The following is a 23,532-nucleotide window of genomic DNA, read 5'->3' as shown; positions in this document are numbered from 1 at the left end:
TCTGGCACTAGCGCCACACTCTGGAGATAACGTGTCTCTCTCTTTCTTTTTTAATTATACTCTCTCATTACTTATTTTTCTTTCCTCTCTCTCTCTCTCCGTCCCACAATTGAATTTCAGTTCAATTCAAATGTGCTTTACTGGCATGGGAAAACAAGTGAGAAATAGTGTAATCAAAGCTACAAAAGGTATGTACAATTAAAATGAATTCAATAAATAATAAATGCTAAAGGAATAAATTAAAGTGTGAACGAAGACGTGTCACATTGCAACTCAGATAAATTAGCATGCGAAACCTCTCTCTCTCTCTCTCTCTCTCTCTCTCTCTGTGTGTGTCTCTCTACCTCTCGTCCTCTCTCTCACCCGCCCCCTCTCAGGAAGTGCATGATTCTCACGAGAACTTGTCGGCCCTGTTTAGACCCTGTGAAGAAGCCCAGTGAGTGTGGCTGACATTTTCTCAGCACCTCGCCGCATCCTGTGTCCTCCCCATGGACACGCGCTCGCAGCTACCAGACGCATGCTAGCTGCTAATTGGCCCTCAGGGTGGTTGGAGGACTGAGGCACCGTGTCCTCCCGGACGGTCCCATGTCTAGAGACGCTGCCTCAGTGCAACTCTTACGCAGTAAAATCCCCGTGTCGAGGGCCTGCTCACAATTTACTACAGCACTGGTTTCCAAACACGGGGTCGGGACCAAAATGTGTGGACAGTGGACATTTTTTGGGGTGTCCCTATACTTTTTGGTCCCTACATTTTTTTTTTATTATTATTATTTTAAACATTTCCCCAAAATATTTCCAAAAAGCAAAATGAATGTCATGAATGTCATGAATTAAAAACAAAATTCAATGTTTTGTCATGAATTAAAAACAAAATTCAATGTTTTTAAAGTAATTTCCGGCGTGGCCAAATCCAAATCCGCCATTATTGTTTAGGGCTAAAGACCATTGGAATTGCATTACAAAAAAAACACAAATGTTTATGTTTTTTCTTCATTCTACAACAACACTATGGTCAAGTATTGTAGTGTCGGGAACTGTAAAAACAGCAGCAACATAAAAGATAAAAACAGGACGTCCAAATTTACTTTTTCCTTGTTCCCCAGCCACGAAAAGGAACCGGAGAGAAGAGCAACACTCACATTATGTGTATTTCAGCTCGTCAACTTTTGCTTTTACCGAGCTAACGTGCTTGGCGCGAGCTCTTCAAAATAGTCAGCTGACATTTAAAAGCTGAAAAGTCGATAAAACAACAGTTCCGTGAAACCAACGAAGAAAACTAGGACTTTTCACCAAAGACATTTCCCATATGTCGCATAAATAGCCGATCTACAAGCTCATAATGGTCACGAAGGGACATGTGTGAGCTGAAGTGGTTAAATCCTCTTCACATCCGTTCCCTTGCCCCCATGTCACCTTGTACCCCGATGCCCCCCACCCCCGCACGCCCGTGCCACTGTCCTGGGTGCTCTGTGTACAAACGTAATGTTGTGCTTTCTCAACAGAAGCATCTGTCTTTGATTTCCGTTTGTTTTGGTCTGGGTTCGGCTACGTACCGCTCCAGGAAATGACGTTGACACTTTACAAATCTGTTTTACATCTCCGTGAATGAAACAAGTGTTGTGATTGGTATATCGTATTTGGGGGAAATACATCTGACGGATATTCTGGCCCGACACTTCCGCCGATAGCGTCTCTGCCTTAGGTTGTGACCAGGCTTTTCTGTTCGCAGATCAGTACATAAACTGGGACCGAGGCTAGATCCCACTAGAACTGAAATGGTGCCAAGAACCAGTTTATCCGCTAACTGGACGAACTGAGAAGTAGGGTGTCAAAGATCACTGGTCAAGGTCACTAGCTGTGACCTCACAAAGCACAATACGAATTAGTGAATTAATGTACAGTATGAGTCTGTACATTCACTGAGAGTGGGATGTCTGTCTGTCTGTCTGTCTGTCTCTGTCTGTCTGTCTGTCTCTGTCTCCCTCCCCTCTTCTATCCATGAAGACATCACTGTCATGAGATCAACCTAATTTGCACAAATCCCCACCCCGACCCACCATTCCCTTACAAAGTAAGAAACACATGTTGACTGTATCTGTGGTCGGGACGCTGCCCTTTTGGGGGAGAACTCGGCTGTGTTTGTGAGAAAGGAATCGGAGCCAGGGAGTGGGGGTATTTGGTCGGGGGGAGGGGGTTTGAGGGTAGAAGGCCAGAGCATTGTCAGATAAAATAAACATGAAATAAATAATAGAAAACAGCAGATGGGAGGAATGTAAACAGCGATAGGGTCGGGCTCAGCAGGAAGCGGGGCGATAGATCACCAAACAGGGATTAGAGTGGACCGGGCCGCGCAGCACGTGCTCATCGGTTGCATAATGGTTTTCACTGGGGTCCATTCTCTCTGCCATTTAAATCCTCCCTCCCTGATTGAGGACATGCGTGAGGTCTGGTGGAATGTTGATGCGAGGGGTTTTCTGCTCTTTATGCAGATCATGGAGGTGTCACGCATATGTCACTGTCTGGCTGATGTCGCTTTTGTTTTAGTTTTCATTGTCTGTGTTGAACACAGACAATACAAGAAGAACACAGCGTGTTCTTTATCTGGTTTTTTGTATTTTTTATTTCTTGTAGTGGTGTTCTGGGTGTGATTCAATCCGTTTATTGTAATGTTTGTATTGCATGTATCTGCATATTGTACCCGTTTTGATAATGGATGCTTCTGTGGAAAACCCAGTTTTAAAAACGATTGAATAATAATGGTTTTGGCTCCGGCGGGCCTGTCCTGTCTGCTGAAACCATCTTTCTCTGTGCTGGTCGGTGGACGCCAATGTGTGTTTGAATGAATACCTTCAGCCTCACCTTGAGGTATTGAACCTTCAGCCTCACCTTGAGGTATTGAACCTTCAGCCTCACCTTGAGGTATTGAACCTTCAGCCTCACCTTGAGGTATTGAACCTTCAGCCTCACCTTGAGGTATTGAACCTTCAGCCTCACCTTGAGGTATTGAACCTTCAGCCTCACCTTGAGGTATTGAACCTTCAGCCTCACCTTGAGGTATTGAACCTTCAGCCTCACCTTGAGGTATTGAGATACGTTAACCACTTCTAACCTGGCGTCCCCGTTCTGGCCATGTCATAATCGTTTCACATTTCAAAAAAGATGTGAACATTTTCAAATACAGTGTATTGATGATGTATGGTCATCCTGGAAGGCTCTTTTAGTTTTGTGGCCCATTGATTTCCCCTGTTGGATACTGTACGATCACTGTGTATTCCCACTAGTCTCTGTGCATGTGTGATGCAAGGTCATGCATCAGTTTGTGTTGAATTGTCTTGCTTTTCTGTTCATCCAGGTGAGCAATGGATTCTTCACCTGGGGAAGCAACCTGTCCACACTGTCGGACATTAACATCAGAATCCCTACAGGTAATAATCTCAGTAATGACCTCGATTTTTATTTCTAATATTAGCCTTCTGAGCAATGGATTCAGTAAACGTTGTGCATGGCTGATTTTGCAATTCATACCTGAATTGTATTATGAATGGTTCGCCCAACAGTATGGGACATTTTTTTTTCACCTGGGCATTTCCCTGAGTATAATTTGTCAGGATTCCTTGTTCCTTGTTGTCTCATTCTGAAGGGGTCAAATAAAGTATTTCATTTGCACGTCTGGTTATATTTGGTAATGTAATTGGCCCTTGGGTGTTTTAATATTTTCTAACATGGCCCCCTTTGAAGAAAAAAATTGGACACCGCTGAACTAGATAGATGAATGCGTGCTATAGCTGTGTAGAAACTGGGCAGATTGGATAGGAAAAGATCCAGTACATGCATGCTTCCAACGTCCTAACTTTTCTTGGGAAAGATGCATGTAACTATAAGTTGACGTCATGCAGAACCACTGCCCCAGTGGCATGTTTGCTCCTGGAGGTTTTGTTGTTGGAAGGGAGCACTTTGGGAAAGGCCATGCATGGGGCCACTAAATCAGCCAACCCATTCTGACCTGAGATCAGATTCACACGAGGTTTCCGCTGGACACACACTGGTCTGATTAACCCATTCTGACCTGAGATCAGATTCTAGAAATGTCAGTCGTTCTTCGATTTTTCCAAAAATAGCAGACCTACAGACCTATCGCGCCACTCGGTGGCGCGATATGAGCTTGTAGATCTGCTATTTTTCAATAGCTAAAGCATAACATGATGCCGACACCAAAATGGGTGCCCGCCGCCCGGTCAGAATGTGTTAAAGGAGAATTCCAGAGTTGCCGTTTTCTTAAGGCGTATTCATAGTCCAGTTTTCGGTGAAGAGGTGACCACTGAAATGGTGGTTAGTAAAAACAGAGAGATGTGTTGTGTGAGAGGTGAACACCGTTTTCGGTGGTCACCTCTTCACCAAAAATTGGACTATGAATAGGCCTTTACCGTAATCTCATGATAATACAATCCATTAACCACTGGTAGAGGCAATGCTAGTATTTACATGACTTGTAACTTAAACAAAAACTGGGAAAGGAAACGTCTCAAGCATGCAAGACGTACAAAGTAAAAGAATCACACCCATGTGAAAAGAGGGGCGCTCTTATTGTACATCATCATAAATGGCTATTTACTGCTTTTTATATAGAAATAAAATTGATATTATGCATAATTAAGTTCAGCCTTTTGGCCCGGCCCTCCAAATATTGTCTGTTTCTAATGCGGCCCATTGGGAAAAATAATTGCCCACCCCTTGCCTTAGACCGAAGCCCATTTGGGACAAAACTCTGTGGACGACATTTCCGACATTATTAAAAACAGAGGCATTGGAGTTTTTTGTTTTTGTCTACCACTGGTTAATGGATATAATAACTAAATTCGGTACGAAAACGGCTACTCTGGAAGGAGTATAGTCAGAGACTGTCATAGATTTAGTCGACGAAATCAACACTGGCCCAAAGTTTTGGACGGTTGGACGGACGGACGGACGGACGGACGGACGGGCGGGCGGCCAGACAGACAGATGGATGGTTGTAGCTGTTGCTGTGTTGGAAGCATGAAGGAATGTTTGAGTGACGTCACTGGAATGCAGGGTGTAACGAGAGCAGACCACACTGAAGACACGCTGACAGTCCAACAGTGTCGTATATCATCAACTCCCGCACGTGTACACACATACGTACACACACGCACACTCAAGCGCATTGGACACAGACAAACTCACACGCTCACACACACAATTAAATGTAGATTTTGACAGGTTAAAAAGCTCTCTCTTGCGCTCTCATTCTCTCTCACTGTTTCTGCCACACGCACGCACGCACACACGCACCACCTCGCCCTGGATCAGTTCATCAGTACCAGGGTAGCCGTCCTAGCTATCTTATTAAGACAAACTGGATTGGTCAGCCAAGTGTGTAACGCTTATCTGGGGCAACTTTGTGTGTGTGTGTGTGTGTGTGTGTGTGTGTGTGTGTGTGTGTGTGTGTGTTGTTAGATACAGTGTAGATACAGTGTGTGTGTGTGTGTGTGTGTGTGTGTGTGTGTGTGTGTGTGTGTGTGTGTGTGTGTGTGTGTGTGTGTGTGTGTGTGTGTGTGTGTGTGTGTGTGTGTGTGTGTGTGTGCGTGCGTGCGTGTGTATAGCTGCTATTACTCTAATAATCATATTCCATGTATGTGATGTATTGCCATGCTCTTTGTTCTTACCTAATGTAAATCGCTAAATGCTAAATGCTAAATCGCTAAATGCCTAAATTGTATTCCAATTTTTCTGAATTTCTTAGATCCTTGCAAAATATCTCACCAAATCAATCATCGTCACAATATTCTTATTTGCCAATCAGTGACTAGTTGTTAGCCTGTGTCAGGCCTAAGAAGGTCCTTAAAGGCTAACATGTTATCCTCGATAAATGCAATCCCTTGTATCAGGCAGATATATACACAGTGTTCAGGCAAATTCTTCAATTTTATCTTTTACGTGCACACAAGACATACAGATACAGTACATGATCAGGTCTCTGGCTCAAATACCACAAAACTAACTGAGGGCCGTGGGGCACACTTTTACGGCCACGTTCCCTACAATCTCACTGAAAAGACCTCTCGGGTTCTTCACTAATTGCTTTCGGCATATTTTTAACATTACAAATAACAAACGACAGTTACAAAGTAACTATCTTGGGAAGTAACCCTTTACATTCTTAATAGGGAACACAACTATAGCTCTTGGTCAATTTCTGTCTACGAATGGGCTTTACCCTGCCACATGCCGTGGTTCACTTTTCTCCTCAAAGGACAATTCATAATGATGATAATGAGACCCAAGAATTCAGAGTTATGAAGTATAAGGATTTTACTTGAGTAGGAGACAAGACTTACATGACCTGTCATGTATGGAAACCCCAGTCTGACTCACAGAGTCACAAAAAGGACAGCCTTTATAGCTCACTCCCACAATAACCAAACCCCCAACATAGCCTCCAGACTTTGAGCCAATACAACACATGGGACAGTGACATTGTAAACCAACCACCCCCTTAGATAGCATTTCTGTAGACTTAGATAGCATTTGATACAGACTTATAGCATGTTATGTAGACAGCACTATAATTGCATCTAGTCATAGCACGCCATAGTACATATGTATAGCATAGTAGTATAGATATATAGTTTATATTAGTGCTGAGATCCACTTGTGCCTTGAAGATTTTCAAGTGGTCCCTCATCCAGAATAGGTTGTGATCTTATTGTGTGCAGTTATACAGTTTATGTGTGTGGGTGATACAGGATATGTTATAATCTTTGTTCTCTTCTCAATACAATCAGCTTGGTCAATTTCAGCTCAATGCTGCAAATGCATCTTCGGCACGACACATAGATTGTACACATTCCTAAAGCAGATGGTAATGAAATGAATACCGCACTCTCTGTAGCCCTATGGTGGTTTTAACCCTATATCAGTGGCTATTTGAAAAAAAGCAGTCAAATATATATGAATTTGTGCGTCCACCATCCTTCAAATAGCAGCCAAATATTTTTTAATCTAATTTGTCTCGTGTCAAAAAAATGCTGAACTCCTCTTTGTATGTGCCATCTATGTGTATCTTTGTTTTGTTATGCTCTGCAGCACTTTGGTCAAACCTGGTTGTTTTTAAATGTGCTCTATAAATAAAATGGCTTGACTTCACATGAAAACGGTTTGAGAAGCAGTGCTGTATAGAAAGCCGTATTTAACAGCAGTTCTTCTGACCTGCCATCTCCATCCAGGTCAGCTGACCATGATCGTGGGCCAGGTGGGTTGTGGGAAGTCTTCTCTTCTTCTGGCCATGTTGGGAGAGATGCAGGCCCTCAGCGGAAAAGTCCACTGGAGCAAGTGAGACCGCACGACATACTTCTGATCACTATAACACAATACCACCACAATTTCCATTTATGTGCAATAGGTTGAATTTCAAATATGTACACAATATATACATTTGTGTGTGTACATTATGGCTCTCTATATACCATAATGTGTTATGACAGCGAGTTCTTGTAGGCTAATATTTCCCCATGAGTCTGGCTATTTTTATGTATTGTTTAATGTTTTATGTTTTCATGGTCAAATTTAAGAATGTCTCTGACCAAATGTAAAGATATGGCATGTTTTGAATCGCAGAATCCGCATTTGAAGTTTTTAGGAATAACGTGAATTGATCAAATCGCCCTATGGAAAGTTCTGGGTTTCTATTTTTAGGAATAGTTGTGCTAATTCTTGTATGTTTTAAAAAAAATTACCGTATAGTCTACTGTACGTAAACGCTAAATACATTGTGAGAAGTCCCTTTATAGGTGAATTCAGACCACTGCAATGTTTCTCTACGGTGTTCTAATTGGACAGTCGCACAGTGTCTGTGTATACAATGGCATCATTGGCATGCTTCCAATGTTCTTTGGCATATATACTAGTTGTTGCATAGGTTTCAAGAGTGGTTGGAGGTTTAAATGTTTTATAGCGCTGTGAGTGTGACCACAGTGTGTACTGTGTATGTGTACTCACTTCCAATGCTAATCATTCACCGTAGTTTAGATCAAGTCATTCCATTCTTTCATCATCAATACATACATACGTCTAAGCTAGTGGTTCCCCAACCCTGGTCCTCGAGGGGCCCCTGGTCCTCGAGGGGCCCCTGGTCCTGCAGGCTTTCTCTATAGGTCCTCCTCGGGTATGCCCTCCAGCGTCGCTTCCATTCATCTCCATTATCCATACATATTATATAAAATATATTCCCCAAAAAGCAAAAAATTATCATGAATTATTATTTTTGTAATGATATTATAAGTAATTTCATGAAGAAATCAAAGAAAAAATCTAAGAAAATCTAATACATTTGAAAACAAATGTAAGAAGTAGCTAGTGAATATATCAGATCTACAAGCACACACATGCTTGTAGATCAGATCTTTTCACTCGTTTGTTCTTTGGCTCCCACTGCGACGTCTTGAGCTAAAAGGTGTTGTGAACCAGTCAGTGGTGTGACAGACGACACGTGACATCGCCAGCCACTTACCTGACAGCGAGGAGTTTCACTGGGAGGACGTAGCGCGTTTGGAGGAACATGCTAACCCTCCCAGTTTCTCTCCCTGCTGAACATACTGTAGTAGTCAGTAGTTTCGCAACCAGGAACATGGCACGTTGTGGTCGCTGGAGCACTCGTCCCAGCCGGAGCCAAGCTTCTTTCTCCATGGTCCCTGTTCAGTGTTCCATCAATCTTGTGTATCGTCCACGTCAGTGTTGTCATCTTCATGTTGTATGCAGCTCTGTGTATGTGTGTGTGTGTGTGTGTGTGTGTGTGTGTGTGTGTGTGTGTGTGTGTGTGTGTGTGTGTGCGCGTGCGCGTGCGCTTGCGCGCTTTTGTTTGAATATGATTAACCACGGTGCTAATCCAAATCTTCCTCGCTGTTTTGTTATGATTAACACTCACAAACTGAGCTCAACCTCCACTGTCATTCATTCAGTCACCCCACCTCCGCCCTGCTTTCTTATCATCATCCCTTCTGACCATCTCTCAGTACATCGCTGGGGATGGATCTATGATTAGCATTGGGGGACAATAGATAGGCTGAATACAAATGATATGATCCATAGCTTGTGAAAAGCATCCATATTGTAATATAGCACTGTTATATTACTGTAATATAACACAGCAGCGCTGCCCTATCCTGCGCTGCTGTGTTATATTACAGTTAGACGCAGGGTAGCGAGGTTTCATGGTCACATGAGGCTCATATGCCTGTTGTTTCTCTTATGATAACGATGGAGCATCTTCAGATCATTATTTGTGACACAGATGAGAAAACATTAGGACGTTAGCTGGAGGCGCTATTACTCCTTCAGTGCCACCTGGTGGTCACCAGTTTAGGCTCTGAGTGCCAATTCTCCCATTATTAAAAAAAAAGACGGCGTTTAAAAAAAATGTAAAAAAAATATATATATATATTATTTTTTTTTATTTTTTTTAATTACGTCTTTACGGGCATGGCACTCAGTGCAAAGACGTATCGGATACGGGGTTACGTCCCTGGCACTTATCCTGTTAAGAATGATCAATTCTAAAATACATAATTGGAGGTGCACATCGGTATCATACGTCTGTATACTAACCTCTGCTTTGTGTGCGTGCGTGCGTGCGTGCGTGCGTGCGTGCGTGCGTGCGTGCGTGCGTGCGTGCGTGCGTGCGTGCGTGCGTGCGTGCGTGCGTGTGTGTGTGTGTGTGTGTTTGCGTGTGTGCATGCACGCGTGTGTATATTGTATACATGCATGCTCATGAGAGCATTTTTGTGTGTCTGGTACATGTTTTGTGTGTGTGTGTGCGTGTGTGTGTGTGCGTGTGTGCGTGCGCGGTGCGTGCAATGTGTTGTGTCTCTTTGCATCCTGTGCCTCTGCTATATCAGGCCTCCAGATTGTGAGATGGCCCATGAATGGAGCATAAGGTATTTGATCCCTTTGAAACACATGCACACACACACACACACACACACACACACACACACACACACACACCTCCCTGCTTGACACTCAGCATCAAAGTGTTGGATTTGGGGGTCAAATCAACTAATCAAATGATTCCCGAGCGCTCCAACAGACGGGTCAAATGTGGAGAACACATTTCACTGTGGTAACGTGTGTGACAAATCGTATGACTTTGACTTTGACACAGACACACGTGTATCCAAACAAACTGCGAAAACACCCAAATACCTTTTTTTGTTGTCATGTAAACACAGGGCTACATTACACTGCATACTATGCCTTTAATGAGCAGCATTACACTGATAAATTGTATACTGTTCTGAAATACTGCTCAAGACTTTAAATGCAGCTTAAATGGATACGCTTTCGCACCATGTGCAACATGACGGTATACTTATACGGGAAACCACAAAACGTGATGACAGAAGATATTAATGAGAAACCAGACAGGACGTCTGCTGCTCATCCTCGCTGGGTGTGTGAAGACGACAGACTATGGTGACTCTATGTACAGTAGTTGGCCAGTTATACTGTAGCTGCTGACACACGTACACACAGTCACACACATACACACACACACACACACGTCGCTTCCATGGTTTCTTTCTTTCTTTCTTGCTGACTCTGTCTCTCGTACACAAACTGTGAGTTTGTTCTAACCCATGATAACGTGGCTTTGACAGCTGGTCAGGGACAGAGGAGTCTCATGAAGACATCAGGAGGTATAGGTTCCTTTTCCGTGCTTCCTGTGTCCCTCCCTGTTTCCCGTCCTCTGTCTCCTCTGTCTATTATCAATCCATAGTGTTCTCTCTTCTCATTATCTGACACGAGTACAACCTCATACAGTGTCGTCTCTCTTGAAAGGATATATTGAGGGAACGCATGTTATGCTGTTCCCGAACACACTTGTACGTGCATGATGAACAACATCAGTTAAATCTAGAAATATCTTTTGTACATTGTTGCTGCCGGGTGGTAACGTATGTCAAACTATTACTGAACAGTTTTGGACTTTTTATCAAATTTAAAAAAAATAGTAATAATAGCCAATCTAAAGCTCAAAACGTGGCGATGTGTTTTTAGCTTGTAGATTGGCTATTGTGTGTATACCAGAAGATATGGCGTTGGTTCACAGCCTCGACTGTTCCATGGAAGGGTCGTTCTGCTTCGCGTTACATTTACACATTCAAAAGAGATGTCTAAGCACAACCCTATAGTCTTCTACAGTGCCTTAGTCAATGTCACTGCAGGATACCGAGGGTTGTGGGCAGAACATTTTTGCACACTCGCCAGAATTGGCAATTTGGATTTGCTCAAATTGCAGTTCGAGAAACTTGAATTGGGTAGACTTTCAGTTGACCGCTTAAAACCTTCGGGTGGAAACCTTGTATGTCCAAAACGGTTACTTTTCAGAAAATCCAATGGGTCCAATGTAGTTATTAGTCACAAGCTCTTTTCAATACTTTTCATCGGACCAGTCTTTATATAACCCACATACACACTTAAACACTTTTTTTCACTTTCAAAAATGTTTACAACTCGCAGGAATAGCTGCTTTACGAGCTCACAGTACGTCAAGTGTTTGAGCCAGCCTCTCTTACTGTAGGCATATTGTAATGTCTTGTACTGTATTCAGAAGGCTTGTATGTGTGTGTTCAGGAACAACCCAACCAGCGTGACTGGTTGGAGTAAATTGTCTCTAACCCTCATATCCTCTCTATGTGTGTGTGTGTGTGTGTGTGTGTGTGTGTGTGTGTGTGTGTGTGTGTGTGTGTGTGTGTGTGTGTCTGTGTGCATTGTAATGCTGGGAGTCTGTCTTAACACGGAAATAATAAACGTTATTTAGTAGAAAACACAGAAGACGTGTACAATTGATCCAATTTTGTAGATAATACAAAGAAGACATACTGTTCTGCACGGTATACTGTATATGCTCCTCACTTGAGGACAATTTATCATTGATATTTCCTGTTAAAGTTAAACTGTGATTCATAGTCATAATGGACTCTTTATGTTCAGTGTGACATTGAGCAAGAAAAGACGGTGTGATTTCTAATCTTTTTTTTCTTTTCTTTTCTTTTCTTTTCTTTTCTTTTCTTTTCTTTTCTTTTCTTTTCTTTTCTTATGCAAAAACACCATAACATAAACTGAACTCAGTTTAATGTACAAGCAGCACAGATATGGACTCCCAGCAAAGCTGTTTTTATAGATGTTGGCAGTGGTGTAAGAAGTACTCTGACTTATTACTTAAGTAAAAGTATTAATGCCACAATGTAGAAATACTATTGCCAGTAAAAGACGTGTATTCAACATTTTACTTGAGTTATAGAAAATAAGTACTGGCATCAAAGTATACTTAACGTAAAAGTACTCGTTATGCAGGCACCTTTAACATTTTTTTCTCCAAAACTTTAAATAGCAAAAGAGGTTAATGTTTGTATTTTTTGTAATAGTAATGAAAACCGGCAAAGTAATTGGTAACTACATTTCTTTCTCTCTTTTTTTGGATCATCGTAGTGGAGTCAAAAGAACAATATTTGCCTCAGAGATAGTTTAGTAATATGAAATATTGACAAAATGGAACTACTGAAATAAAGTAAAAGTACCTCCAGGTTGTACTCAAGTACAGTACTTCCACCACTGGATGTTGGTGATGCTTCAGCCGTCGTTCTTTTGGTTGTTGTTGTTGCTGTTGTTGTTGCTGCTGCTGTTGTTGTTGTTGTTGTTGTTATTGTTATTTGATGTGCAGTTTATCATTAACCCAATCCATAATCCACGTTTTCCTCACAATGCTCTCTTTATTTTTGCAGTTGACTTTGATATCATCTGAAGATATGTATATGCCTCTCCCGTCTGCAGTTCTTCATAAAGTGTCTTAAAACAAGAGTGCTCACACTAGTTACACAACTTTTACCACTTATATGACAAATATACCCATTTTTCGAGGAAGCAATCTGGTTGGTTGAAATTGCCATCTAGCTGTGCTTATAGAAAGCATGATGGAACGTCTCATAAAGACATACAAATCAGCTGTGCTGAGTCTCTCTGCTCCGCAGAGCAGCGTCAGTTGGGTGGCTAGGCTAGCCGTTTTCAAGGGACATTTTCTGTCGTAGTCATTAAAAAATTACGTTTTTTTTATTGCATATCTTAGTTATAATGAAATTGAGTATAGGGTATCTGTTGTATAGTTGCAATATTACACTCAAGGTTGTGCGTTACTGTCATTAATTAATGGCACTTCTGCACTGCTTACGGAACTCGCCTATCTGTCTACTCATTCTGTGTCTCAGAAGAGGGCTGTGGACTGTTCAGAAACCTGTCTACCAGTGACGTCCTCAATGGGAATACCAAGCCAATAGAATCTTCAGCCTTTATCTCTTCCTGGAAATTTTGCATGCTGAAATAAAAAAAAAGCTTGCCTGCTTATGATAACCGATGATGCTCACTGGTAGGTAGGTTTCTGAACAGCCTTCCTCTAAGACAGAGTGAGTAGACCGAAATGAGCATTAATGAGTGAACCTTTAAAGTTTAGCTCAAAAGAGAGAAATATTATATTTAAAAAAACTGAGTTTAAATTATAATTTATAAGCACTCTTGTTCTTACGGAACTTTATGAATACAGGACCTGTAGTTCTCACCCTCTCTTTCTGTCCCTCTCTCTCTCTCTCTCTCTCTGTGTATTTGCCTCCATTTCCCATGATGCCTCAGTAAGAACAGGTACTCCGTGGCCTACGCTGCCCAGAAGTCCTGGCTGCTCAACGCTACAGTGGAGGAGAACATCACCTTTGGTGGACCCTTCAGCAAGCAGAGGTAGAGTAAAGCTAGAGTTTTCCCAGAGTGTGTGTGTGTGTGTGTGTGTGTGTGTGTGTGTGTGTGTGTGTGTGTGTGTGTGTGTGTGTGTGTGTGTGTGTGTGTGTGTGCGTGTGCATGTGTGTGTGTGCGTGCGTGCGTGCGGGACAGGGGGTAATTGAAGTGCACGAGCAGAGAATATACTGTGCATGAGCATGTGTGGAGAGAATCAGATGGCATATATGGAGCATCTAACACTATAGGCGCTACTATTACTAAGAAATCAACGTCACCAGGTCCGCGACAAAAAAACGGTGAATTAAAACTTTTAATTTGAATTTTAAACATTAAAACAAATAGCGGGTTTAGCGTATTACGCAGGGCAGAAACATGGATTAAATATAGCGTGGAAAGCGGGTTATACAGCAGTACTGTTAAGGGGGAAAGATGTAAGGTGCAATAAAGAAGCAATATAATTCAGGGGTGCCGTGTATTAAAAAAAAAGTGGCGGTCTGTGGCCTGAGGCATGTCAAACTCTGAATGTTGAAACGTTGAAAGTAAAAAGGTTCAGAGCCACTGCTTCAGGTGTGGTTTTTACAGTGCCTGCTGTGTTTCAGGTACAAGGCAGTGATTGATGCCTGCTCTCTCCAGCCAGACATTGACCTGCTGCCATTTGGAGACCAGACGGAGATTGGAGAGAGGGTATAACACACCTGTTATATTCTAGCAGGATAATGGTTATTATATTGTTATATAGCACACCATAACAATGTTTTCCTGATATTACGTTTCTATTATACTCCGTATTAATAAGGAACGTTGATGCGCATTTTACATAATATGACAGAGGATACAATACAATCTCCATCTAATTTTGTTAAAATAAGTGGGAAAGAGCTCTGTATTCTCATAGCAATCATTGTGTACACGGTAGGTCTATGTGCAGTTATAACACCCCCGTCTCTCCTGCTCTTTAGTAAACAGAAAATACAGTTTTCATGCTGGGATACAAATTTCATCCAAGCAGGAGCGAGAACTCGTACAGGATGCACAAGTGAAGTTGGAAGTGATGAAATAAATTATCTTTATGCCGTTCTCTATCCTGTTTGCATGAGAAACATTACTTTTATTTTTTAAGAGCTGGAGAGATGGGGGCTAGAAAAACATTCTACTGTAGCATTTATTACGGATTTATTAAGGAGAATTTCAGAGTAGACATTTTCTTACCGCAATCTGATGTTAATATTTCCAATAACGAGTGGTAGGCCTACGCGTGAAATATTACATAACTAACTTCCAGAGCGCAGCGCAGCTCTGACTGGGCGTGCTGGGTCTTAGGCTCTCTTCGCCTTGTTACGGAAGCCCCGTTGGGACAAACATGTCTGTACGTCTTTGGTCATTATGAAAGATTTTCATGATTGTTATGTAATATGTCACGTGTACCAATCCTTATTGGATATAATACAGTCGGATTACGGTAAGAATACAGCTGTGTACAGAATCATATTATGTTTGATTGTGTACGGTTATCATTATAATGAGAAGGATCATATGTTTGACTGTGTACAGTTAACATTATAATGATCAGCATCATATGTTTTAGGGCATCAACCTAAGTGGGGGCCAGAGACAGAGGATCTGCGTGGCCAGAGCGCTGTATCAGAACACCAACATCGTCTTCTTGGTGAGTTTAATCACCGTTTGCGAGCAACTTTTAAAGGAGAATTCCAGAGTAGCTGTTTTGATACCTTAATCTGATGATAATAATACCCATTAACCACTGGTAGAGGCAAAGAAACTAGCAGAGGAAATCATGCAAGTCCAAATATACCAACCTGCTCATTGGGAACGGGAGTTAGTGGTTCAGTGTCTTGCTCAAGGACACTTTGACACTAACCAAGGTGGGCTGGGATCGAACCGGGAACCTTGGTAAATGGTGCATTTCTATAGCGCCTTTATCCAAGGCGCTTTACATAGATTGTGCATTACATTCACCCATTCACACACACATTCATACACCGATGGCGGTCGGAAACCATGCAAGGCACCAACCAGCACATCAGGACTAGAGCAATTAGGGGTTCAGCTCAAGCACACTTCGACACGTAACTCTGGGCAACCTTGCAGTTACCATCCGGGCCACTCTACCCCTGAGCCACCGCCGCCCAAAGCGCCCACTCTACCTCCTGAGGCCAAAGGAGCTGTCCCTGGCTGGTATTCAAATGTACAGTGTAGAAATATTGTGTTGGTTTTTGCTTTGAAACATTCATGTGGAATGCAGTTTTCACCATGTGAACGGTTCAAACATTATTATTTATGAAATATTAATTTTCTCGTGATGCTCTCAAATGTTCCCCCGTAGTTCCCCGTTGCCACCACAGGCTTTAATGTTGTGTCAGGAACACGCGGTCACACCCCAGATACCATCTCAGACATTCTCTCATACGCCTTATCACACGTACCGACGTGTTGAATAACACGTAATAGAGTTCAATTTATTTATGTGATTAAACTACTAATGCAATCAGAGGAGTGTACGGGAGACGCTTCCTTAAACACTCATTTGGGGCGTGACTGAAAGACAGACAATGAGACTGTGAAAGCTCCCATATCTGATTGTCCAGCACGTCATACAGACACCGCATGAATTATATCAGGTCATGACACGACTGTAACTCCATTAACACACTACCGGACACACCTACTGTACAGTGCTATAGGGCGTCGCAGTCCCGCCCCCTTTCAGAACAACGAGGGACCCAGAAGAGAATTTCCCATGCATTTTTCCCATAGACGTTTCAAAAAGTATTTATTTAAAGACCTGTAAGCCTCAGACGAAGCCAACTTGGATCGTGACAAATCATGATAACAAACTTGGGCCGAACAAATAATTAGAAAGAAGATAAAAAAACACTTTATTGGTTGTTTTTCTTCATTGTCTCCACCAGGCCGAAGGCATGGGGGGAGAGTATGTTTTGCACTCCGTCCGTCCGTCTGTGTGTGTGTGTGTCCGTCCGTCTGTCCGTCCGTCCGTGTGTCCGTGAGCAGCTAATCTCGGCCACCGTTAACCCGGTCGATGCCAAATTTTACACACACACTCCCTGGATGCCAACGATGAACCTCTGCCCCAAAATTTCCAGAACGGCCTGTTATAGCGCCACCAGGAGGCCGCTTTGTGCAAAACAAGTTTTTGCACAGTACACCTACAGATTTTGTCCAAACATCGCGCAAATTGGTACACAGTCTCTCTAGAGCCATTCAACGAAACGCGTCTTTCAGATTTCTCAGACTCCATCCTGATTGGTTAAGATTGGCTTCCAAAGTTCACAGGAGTGCTCAGTTTCAAACAAAATGCTGCAAATCATGAACACATCACGTGATTTCCGTGAAATTGTGCATGCACATTCCCACTAGGCCGAGGAAGAAATGCCACATGAACAATTTCAACTCAGCCTCAAGGTGGCGCTATAACTGGCCCGAAAAGTGTTTTTACCTCTAATTTACTTTTGTTGCCCTTTTATCCAACCACCAGATGAAGGCAAGCTGCAATGTCCTACATTCCTATCCTGGTGGAGACCTGTGCCCAGAAGGGCACTTTTTCTAGTTGTAATTATTTGTTCTGTCCAAAATATTGTGTTTATTGTCATGTTTTGTCCCGATCCGAGTTGGCTTTGTCCGAGGCTTACAGATCTTTAAATCAATACTTTTTAAAACATCTATGGGAAAAATGCATGGGAAATTCAACCTAAAGGCAGGCTTCAACTTTCTTTTCCACAAATGAATGCCGTACTTGGCAAAGTTTTGAGCTCGTAGCAATTTTCACTATTTTAGAAACATGGTTAAGTGTGGCTGTAGGTTTTATAAATATTGAACATTATTAACAAGAGCTGGTGACTAAATTAGAACTACATTGGATACATGGAGCACAGGTTCTTTTTTTTTTTTACCATTTCCTGAAAAGTAAACGTTTATAACTTCTAGATACCTGGGACTACAGTTTCTGTATGCACAAAGCCTGTTGTATAATTGTCATGCCTGTGTGTAATATTTCTGTACGCTGGATGGCTTTTTTAAGCGGTCACAGCTGACCCGAGTCCAAATAATTGGACTCAGATTTAGATGTGACTGCATACTTGTTGGCATTGAGCTAATCGATGTGCATGGGATAAATGGGCCAGCCCCCCCCCCCACACACAAACAAACACATACAGTATATATATAATACCAGATGCACAAATATGCTCTCATGATGAGCATGCATACAGTACAGTATATACAATATTCGCAGACACACGCACACACGCACGCACGCACGCGCACACACACACACACACACACACACACACACCCACACACACACACACACACACACACACACACACACACAGTCACACACACACAAACTCATGACCAGTGTCAAATGATTGCGTGTAACGTTATTTGCGAATTGTCAGTGTTTTTAATTGAATTGGGGAGACAGCCAACGTCACAGTGCACTGAGTTCAGATCTATAGTCTACCTTTCCCCCCCAGTGAAGAAGCAGTTACAGTGTCCCTCGCATTGTTTTGAAGTCCATGAAATGAAAAGATCGGTTTATATTATCTCTGTGCCGACAGCATTATCTCCGTCTCCCTTGGATCCATTCGTATGGCATGGCATGTTTCTCACGCTGCGAGCCCGACCCGATCCCGAGAATGCTATGATGGTTAGTCCAGATTTCAGCAGTTGGAGAGACATTCCATTCCATAGATTGCACATGCATTTTTTTGTTGAATACACACACACACACACACACAAGGAAAAATAATTTCCTTACAAATGGAACCTAATGAACCAATTGTATTCGAACACTATTCTGAGTTAAATCAGCACTGAAGATTTCACTTACTCACGGTAATAGTCGGCAGAAGAAAAAAGTAAATAAAACATGCATATTTTGAGGATGTAATTTGACGATGCAATTACAGATTCTGTGGGGTGCAACGGAAAAGCAATACAACAAATAGTGTAACTAGTTGCTGTTGGCAGGGAGTAATAGTTAAAGTAATAATACTGTATCACTCAATTTTGAAATGAGTAATGAGTATAAATAGCCATAGCTGGTTGGGTAGAGAGCAAGCCCCCAGAACCCAGAGGGAGAACTGCTGGCCGATCATAGGTCCTGCAGCGTATTATGGCACATGCTGAACGAGCAAAAATGGTTTCGTTTTAAAAATATACAGTGACTAATACTGCAAAGGAGTGCGGGCTAAATTATTATTATAATTTTATTTGTTTGTTTGTGTGTTTGTTTTCAATAACAAGCTCAATGCTGGTCTTGCCAGCATGATTGCCTGTCTTTACCTCCTTATTTCAGTGTAATGAAGCTACTTCATGAACCACGGCATGGCAAGCAGTGCAACTGTACTATAATTATGTGAAAGACCAGATAATAAAGAGCTTGTGTTTCGACAAAGAGTAATAATACCATTGTGGCTTGGGCTGACCTTATGTCATCTTCTAAAAAGGCAGAAATGCTTTTATATTAAAAAATGAATAGTATTGCATGTGGACGGAAGTGCCCCAGGCAGCAGTGGCTGTACTACAGTAAAGTAAGTTATTACTGTAAGTAGACTTCATGGGACCCAATGGTTCCAGAGCCATGTGGGCCAATTAAGGTCCAATGCAAAAAGACGAGGAGTGGAGGGAAGGCAGGGTTCTTGAAGACTCTGGTGATCATGGTAGAATGGAAACAGGTGTGCAGTGCCACACCCAGGCAGCTCGTCAGAGGGGGAGGGGAACACAGAGGTGGACCTGACTAGCTGGAAGAGTGGTGATGGCGCAGTGGGTTGTGCCCAGGAACACCAGAAGTGGAAGGTTGGGGTGGAGGGTTCGAACCTGGGTTCGAAACCGTAACACCCACAAAGGAACGGTAACTCTGAACAACTGAAGGCCCACCCTACTCTGCCTCTCATTTGTGGTTCAATTTGAGTGTGTCAGACAGATATTTCGTGAAGCCACTATAAGGAAATCGGGACTTCCTGAAAGTTCATATAATGGCCTGTTGTGGCACTGTCATTGGGCCCAAAAAAAACCCATGTATTTGGGCCCAACTTCGTCCTAACACTGTATTACCTTAATAAACATGGTCATGAATACTTTCTGCTTCCAGTCACTAGTTTAAAGTCTCATTTCTCATGTCATAATATTCTTTTTGGAAAATTATGGTCCCATTTATTAAAATAATTACCATAAAGTCGCGTATGTTCTGAGGGGCGTGGCTACCGTTACAGTCTATGAACGGGAGCCACCCCCCGTTCAGTCAAAATAAAAACCAACGAAGAGTAAGGGGGGAAGTCCCGCCTCGTTGTCGTTGACAGGCTTCATTTTACGTCCATGTTAGACCCGGGGAACGCTTTGTCCATATTTTTTACAGTCTATGGTATGGGTGCGTGTGTTTTGCCCATAGACTGTAAAAAATATGGACAAAGCGTTCCCCGGGTCTAACATGGACGTAAAATGAAGCCTGTAATTCCTTGCACTGTAAGTCGCCATATTTCTAGATCCGTTTTGGCCCAGCTGGCCATTGGCTGGCTCCGTTTTGGCCCAGCTGGCCATTGGCTGGCCCAGACAACGAGGCAGGACTTACCCCCTTACTCTTCGTTGGTTTTTATTTTGACTGAACGGGGGGTGGCTCCCGTTCATAGACTGTAATGGTAGCCACGCCCCTCAGAACGACATAATTTTAACATAACATTTTAATAAATTGGACCATAATTTTCCAAAAAGAATATTATGACATGATAAATGAGACTTTAAACTAGTGACTGGAAGCAGAAAGTATTCATGGCCATGTTTATTAAGGTAATACAGTCTAGGTGAAGTTGGGCTCAAATACATGGACCTCTAACCTCTATGGGTTTTTTTGGGCCCAATGACAGCGCCACAACAGGCCATTATATGAACTTTCAGGAAGTCCCGATTTCCTTAGTGGCTTCACAGAATATCTGTCTGACTGCCCCCCTGGTTTTGCCCCTACAGTTTTAACCTGAGGCAGTGTAAATGTTTAACATGTGTCCATTTGAGAATAAAATTACATTAAAACAAAATAAGTATTTTATGTATTTGAAATACAGAAAATACTCAATCTGAAAGTATTTAGATACAAAATACATCTAATTTCTTCCATCCCAGCGAAATACAAATTACAAAATACAAAAAAGTATTTAAAATACGTATTTCAAATACTGCCCATCTCGCTATCTATGTTACATAAGTTGAGCCTTTGCGTGAGGTGGCTTAAGTACTCTCTCTCTCTCTCTCTCTCTCTCTCTCTCTCTCTCTCTCTCTCTCTCTCATACTCATTCTCTCTCCCTCTCTCCCTGTTCAGGATGATCCGTTCTCAGCGTTGGACATCCACCTCAGTGATCACCTGATGCAGGAAGGAATCCTCAAGTTCCTGCAGGACGACAAACGCACCGTGGTGCTGGTCACCCATAAACTGCAGTACCTCATCCATGCTGACTGGGTAAGAACGGCATTATGTCCCCAACAGCCTTGCTTCAGTTCCAGCCACAGACCTGGGTGGTGATGTGTCCAGGGTCCGGTTGCGTTTTTTGTCCCTACTTGCCCTGCAGGGCAAATACTTTTGACAACCGTGTTTAGTCCATGTTCAACGACCAGGTCATTCCCTGTGACGTTTCAGCGGTGGCCCTGTAGCCTTCCATCAGCTGGATCAGTCCTAGGGCTAGGAGGACCATAATAAGGAATTCATATAAGGCCCCAACTTTCATAATGGGAGCGTTTTTTGGTGTCTTGCTCAAGGACACTGTAACACTAACCCAGAGGGAGCCAGGGATCAAACCGGGAACCTTCTGATTCCAACACAGCCCCTCTACCTCCTGAGACACTGCCACCCCTGAGACTTAATATGACCCCATACCCATAACCTTTCAGGAGTAGTAGCCTACCTCTGAAAGCACACCACACCACACAAGACGTGGGTGTGCATAGATATATATATATATATATATATATAAAAAAATGGATGCCTCATTGGGCGCTGCAGTTAGTTCGGAGCCATGTGTGCTTTGCAAGGAGTCTCGGGAACATGTTGCCCCCTCTCGAGAACATACGCCACAGAGCCGGAAGAGGCGTCTACCTTTGTGTGTGTGTGTGTGTGTGTGTGTGTGTGTGTGTGTGTGTGTGTGTGTGTGTGTGTGTGTGTGTGTGTGTGCGTGTGCGTGTGTGTTGTAGATTCTAGCCATGAAGGACGGCTCAGTGCTCCGAGAGGGAACTCTGAAGGACATCCAGACGCATGACGTGGAGCTGTATGAACACTGGAAAACACTGATGAACAGACAGGACCAGGAACTGGAGAAGGTGCACACACACCACACACACACACACACACACACACACACACACACACACACACATTTAACATCTTTGTTTGCGTTTACATTTGACCCATTCTGAACGGGAACCCATTTTGGTGTCGGCATCATGTTATGCTTTAGCTATTGAAAAATAGCAGACCTACAAGCTACGAGCTTGTAGGTCTGCTATTTTTGAAAAATCGAAGAGCGACTGACATTTTTAGAATCTGATCTCGGGTCAGAATGGGTTAATCAGACCAGCGTGTGTCCGGCGGAAACCTCGTATGAATCTGATCTCAGGTCAGAATGGGTTAACAAGACATTCTATCGTTTGTGTGTAGGACATCGAGGTGGACAGTCGGACCAACATGGAGAGGAAAACACTGAGGAGAGCCTTCTACTCCAGAGAGACCAAGAACCAGATAGACGACGAAGATGAAGGTATTGATTAGGGGTGTCAAAAAAAATCGATTCGAATTAGAATCGCGATTCCCGTTATGAACAATTCAAAATCGATTCATAATTTCCAAATTCTTTTTTATTATTTATTATTATTATTATTATTATTATTATTTATTTTTTTAGATTTTATTTCTGGTTAGTTACAGGAGTTTTCACTACATGGTGTTATGAAATGTAAGCTCACCCTAACCCTCACCCTTACAGTAAACATCATGTCTTCAGTCATTTTCAAGTTAATCACTTCAGTTGGCTGGAGTAGATTGTGATGAAATCCTATGTATTGAATCAAGAATCATTTTGAATAGAGAATAGTTTTTGGAGAATCGAGAATCGTAGAATCGATTTTGAATCGAATCGTGACCCCAAGAATCGGAATCGAATCGAATCGTGGGACACCCAAAGATTCACAGCCCTAGTATTGATATTGAACCAGATAGACCACACATGGACATTTATTTCATGCTCTGAGTCTAGTATAGCATGTGAAGAGTCTGCCTGTGCAACAGGGGTCTGTAGTCGGGTGTCGTAGTTTTCTCTATATTGAGCAAGTGAAGACTGTGCGTGTGGGTTGTTCCATTTTATCGAAGCTTCTAAGTTATTGAAACAGGCAAATTGGTGCTCTTGGAACATGGGTATGCAATTTTACAAACCGGCAGGTCAAGGCTGAATGGTAAAATAAATATCTATATTGCATAGAAAGCTCCTTCGTCTAGTTTTCTTCGAGCAATGTGTATATGGAGTTTTTGAATTTCTCCAGAGAGACTTGCATAATGAAGGTGGGAGTACGAATGACCTCAACAATTATAGTAAAATGTCCAAATTGTCCAGTTTAATGGACTCAACGGGCAGATTTCCCAACATTTGGATAATCAGAATTCATCATCCCGTCTGCTGTTTAAATGATGCATTTATGTAGCACTTTACAATGTGCATT

At 42.4% G+C, this 23,532-nt stretch overlaps 1 protein-coding gene across 4 annotated transcripts in view; it reads left to right on the top strand.

Moving 5' to 3' along the window:
• The window catches only part of abcc9 (ATP-binding cassette, sub-family C (CFTR/MRP), member 9), a 91,220-nt gene that overhangs the window by 36,186 nt on the left and 31,502 nt on the right, over positions 1 to 23,532 (top strand). For 2 of the 4 annotated variants that reach the window (XR_014568835.1, XM_083758178.1), the window contains exons 17-25: positions 3,353 to 3,425; positions 7,245 to 7,350; positions 9,912 to 9,950; positions 13,699 to 13,800; positions 14,397 to 14,481; positions 15,383 to 15,463; positions 21,149 to 21,286; positions 22,015 to 22,140; positions 22,478 to 22,577. Coding sequence is in view for 2 of the 4 variants with exons in the window: in XM_083758178.1 (XP_083614304.1) it covers positions 3,353 to 3,425; positions 7,245 to 7,350; positions 9,912 to 9,950; positions 13,699 to 13,800; positions 14,397 to 14,481; positions 15,383 to 15,463; positions 21,149 to 21,286; positions 22,015 to 22,140; positions 22,478 to 22,577 (850 nt within the window). In the remaining 2 variants the exon portion in view is untranslated. The remainder of the gene's footprint in view (positions 1 to 3,352; positions 3,426 to 7,244; positions 7,351 to 9,911; positions 9,951 to 13,698; positions 13,801 to 14,396; positions 14,482 to 15,382; positions 15,464 to 21,148; positions 21,287 to 22,014; positions 22,141 to 22,477; positions 22,578 to 23,532) is intronic. The other 2 variants (XR_014568834.1, XM_083758179.1) reach the window with 1 other exon arrangement.

This window comes from Protomyctophum parallelum (assembly GCF_964188405.1).
Source record: "Protomyctophum parallelum genome assembly, chromosome: 22".
NCBI lineage: Eukaryota > Metazoa > Chordata > Actinopteri > Myctophiformes > Myctophidae > Protomyctophum > Protomyctophum parallelum.
The sequence above is the reverse complement of the archived record's forward strand: the minus strand, read 5'-3'. Positions and strand labels throughout refer to the sequence as shown.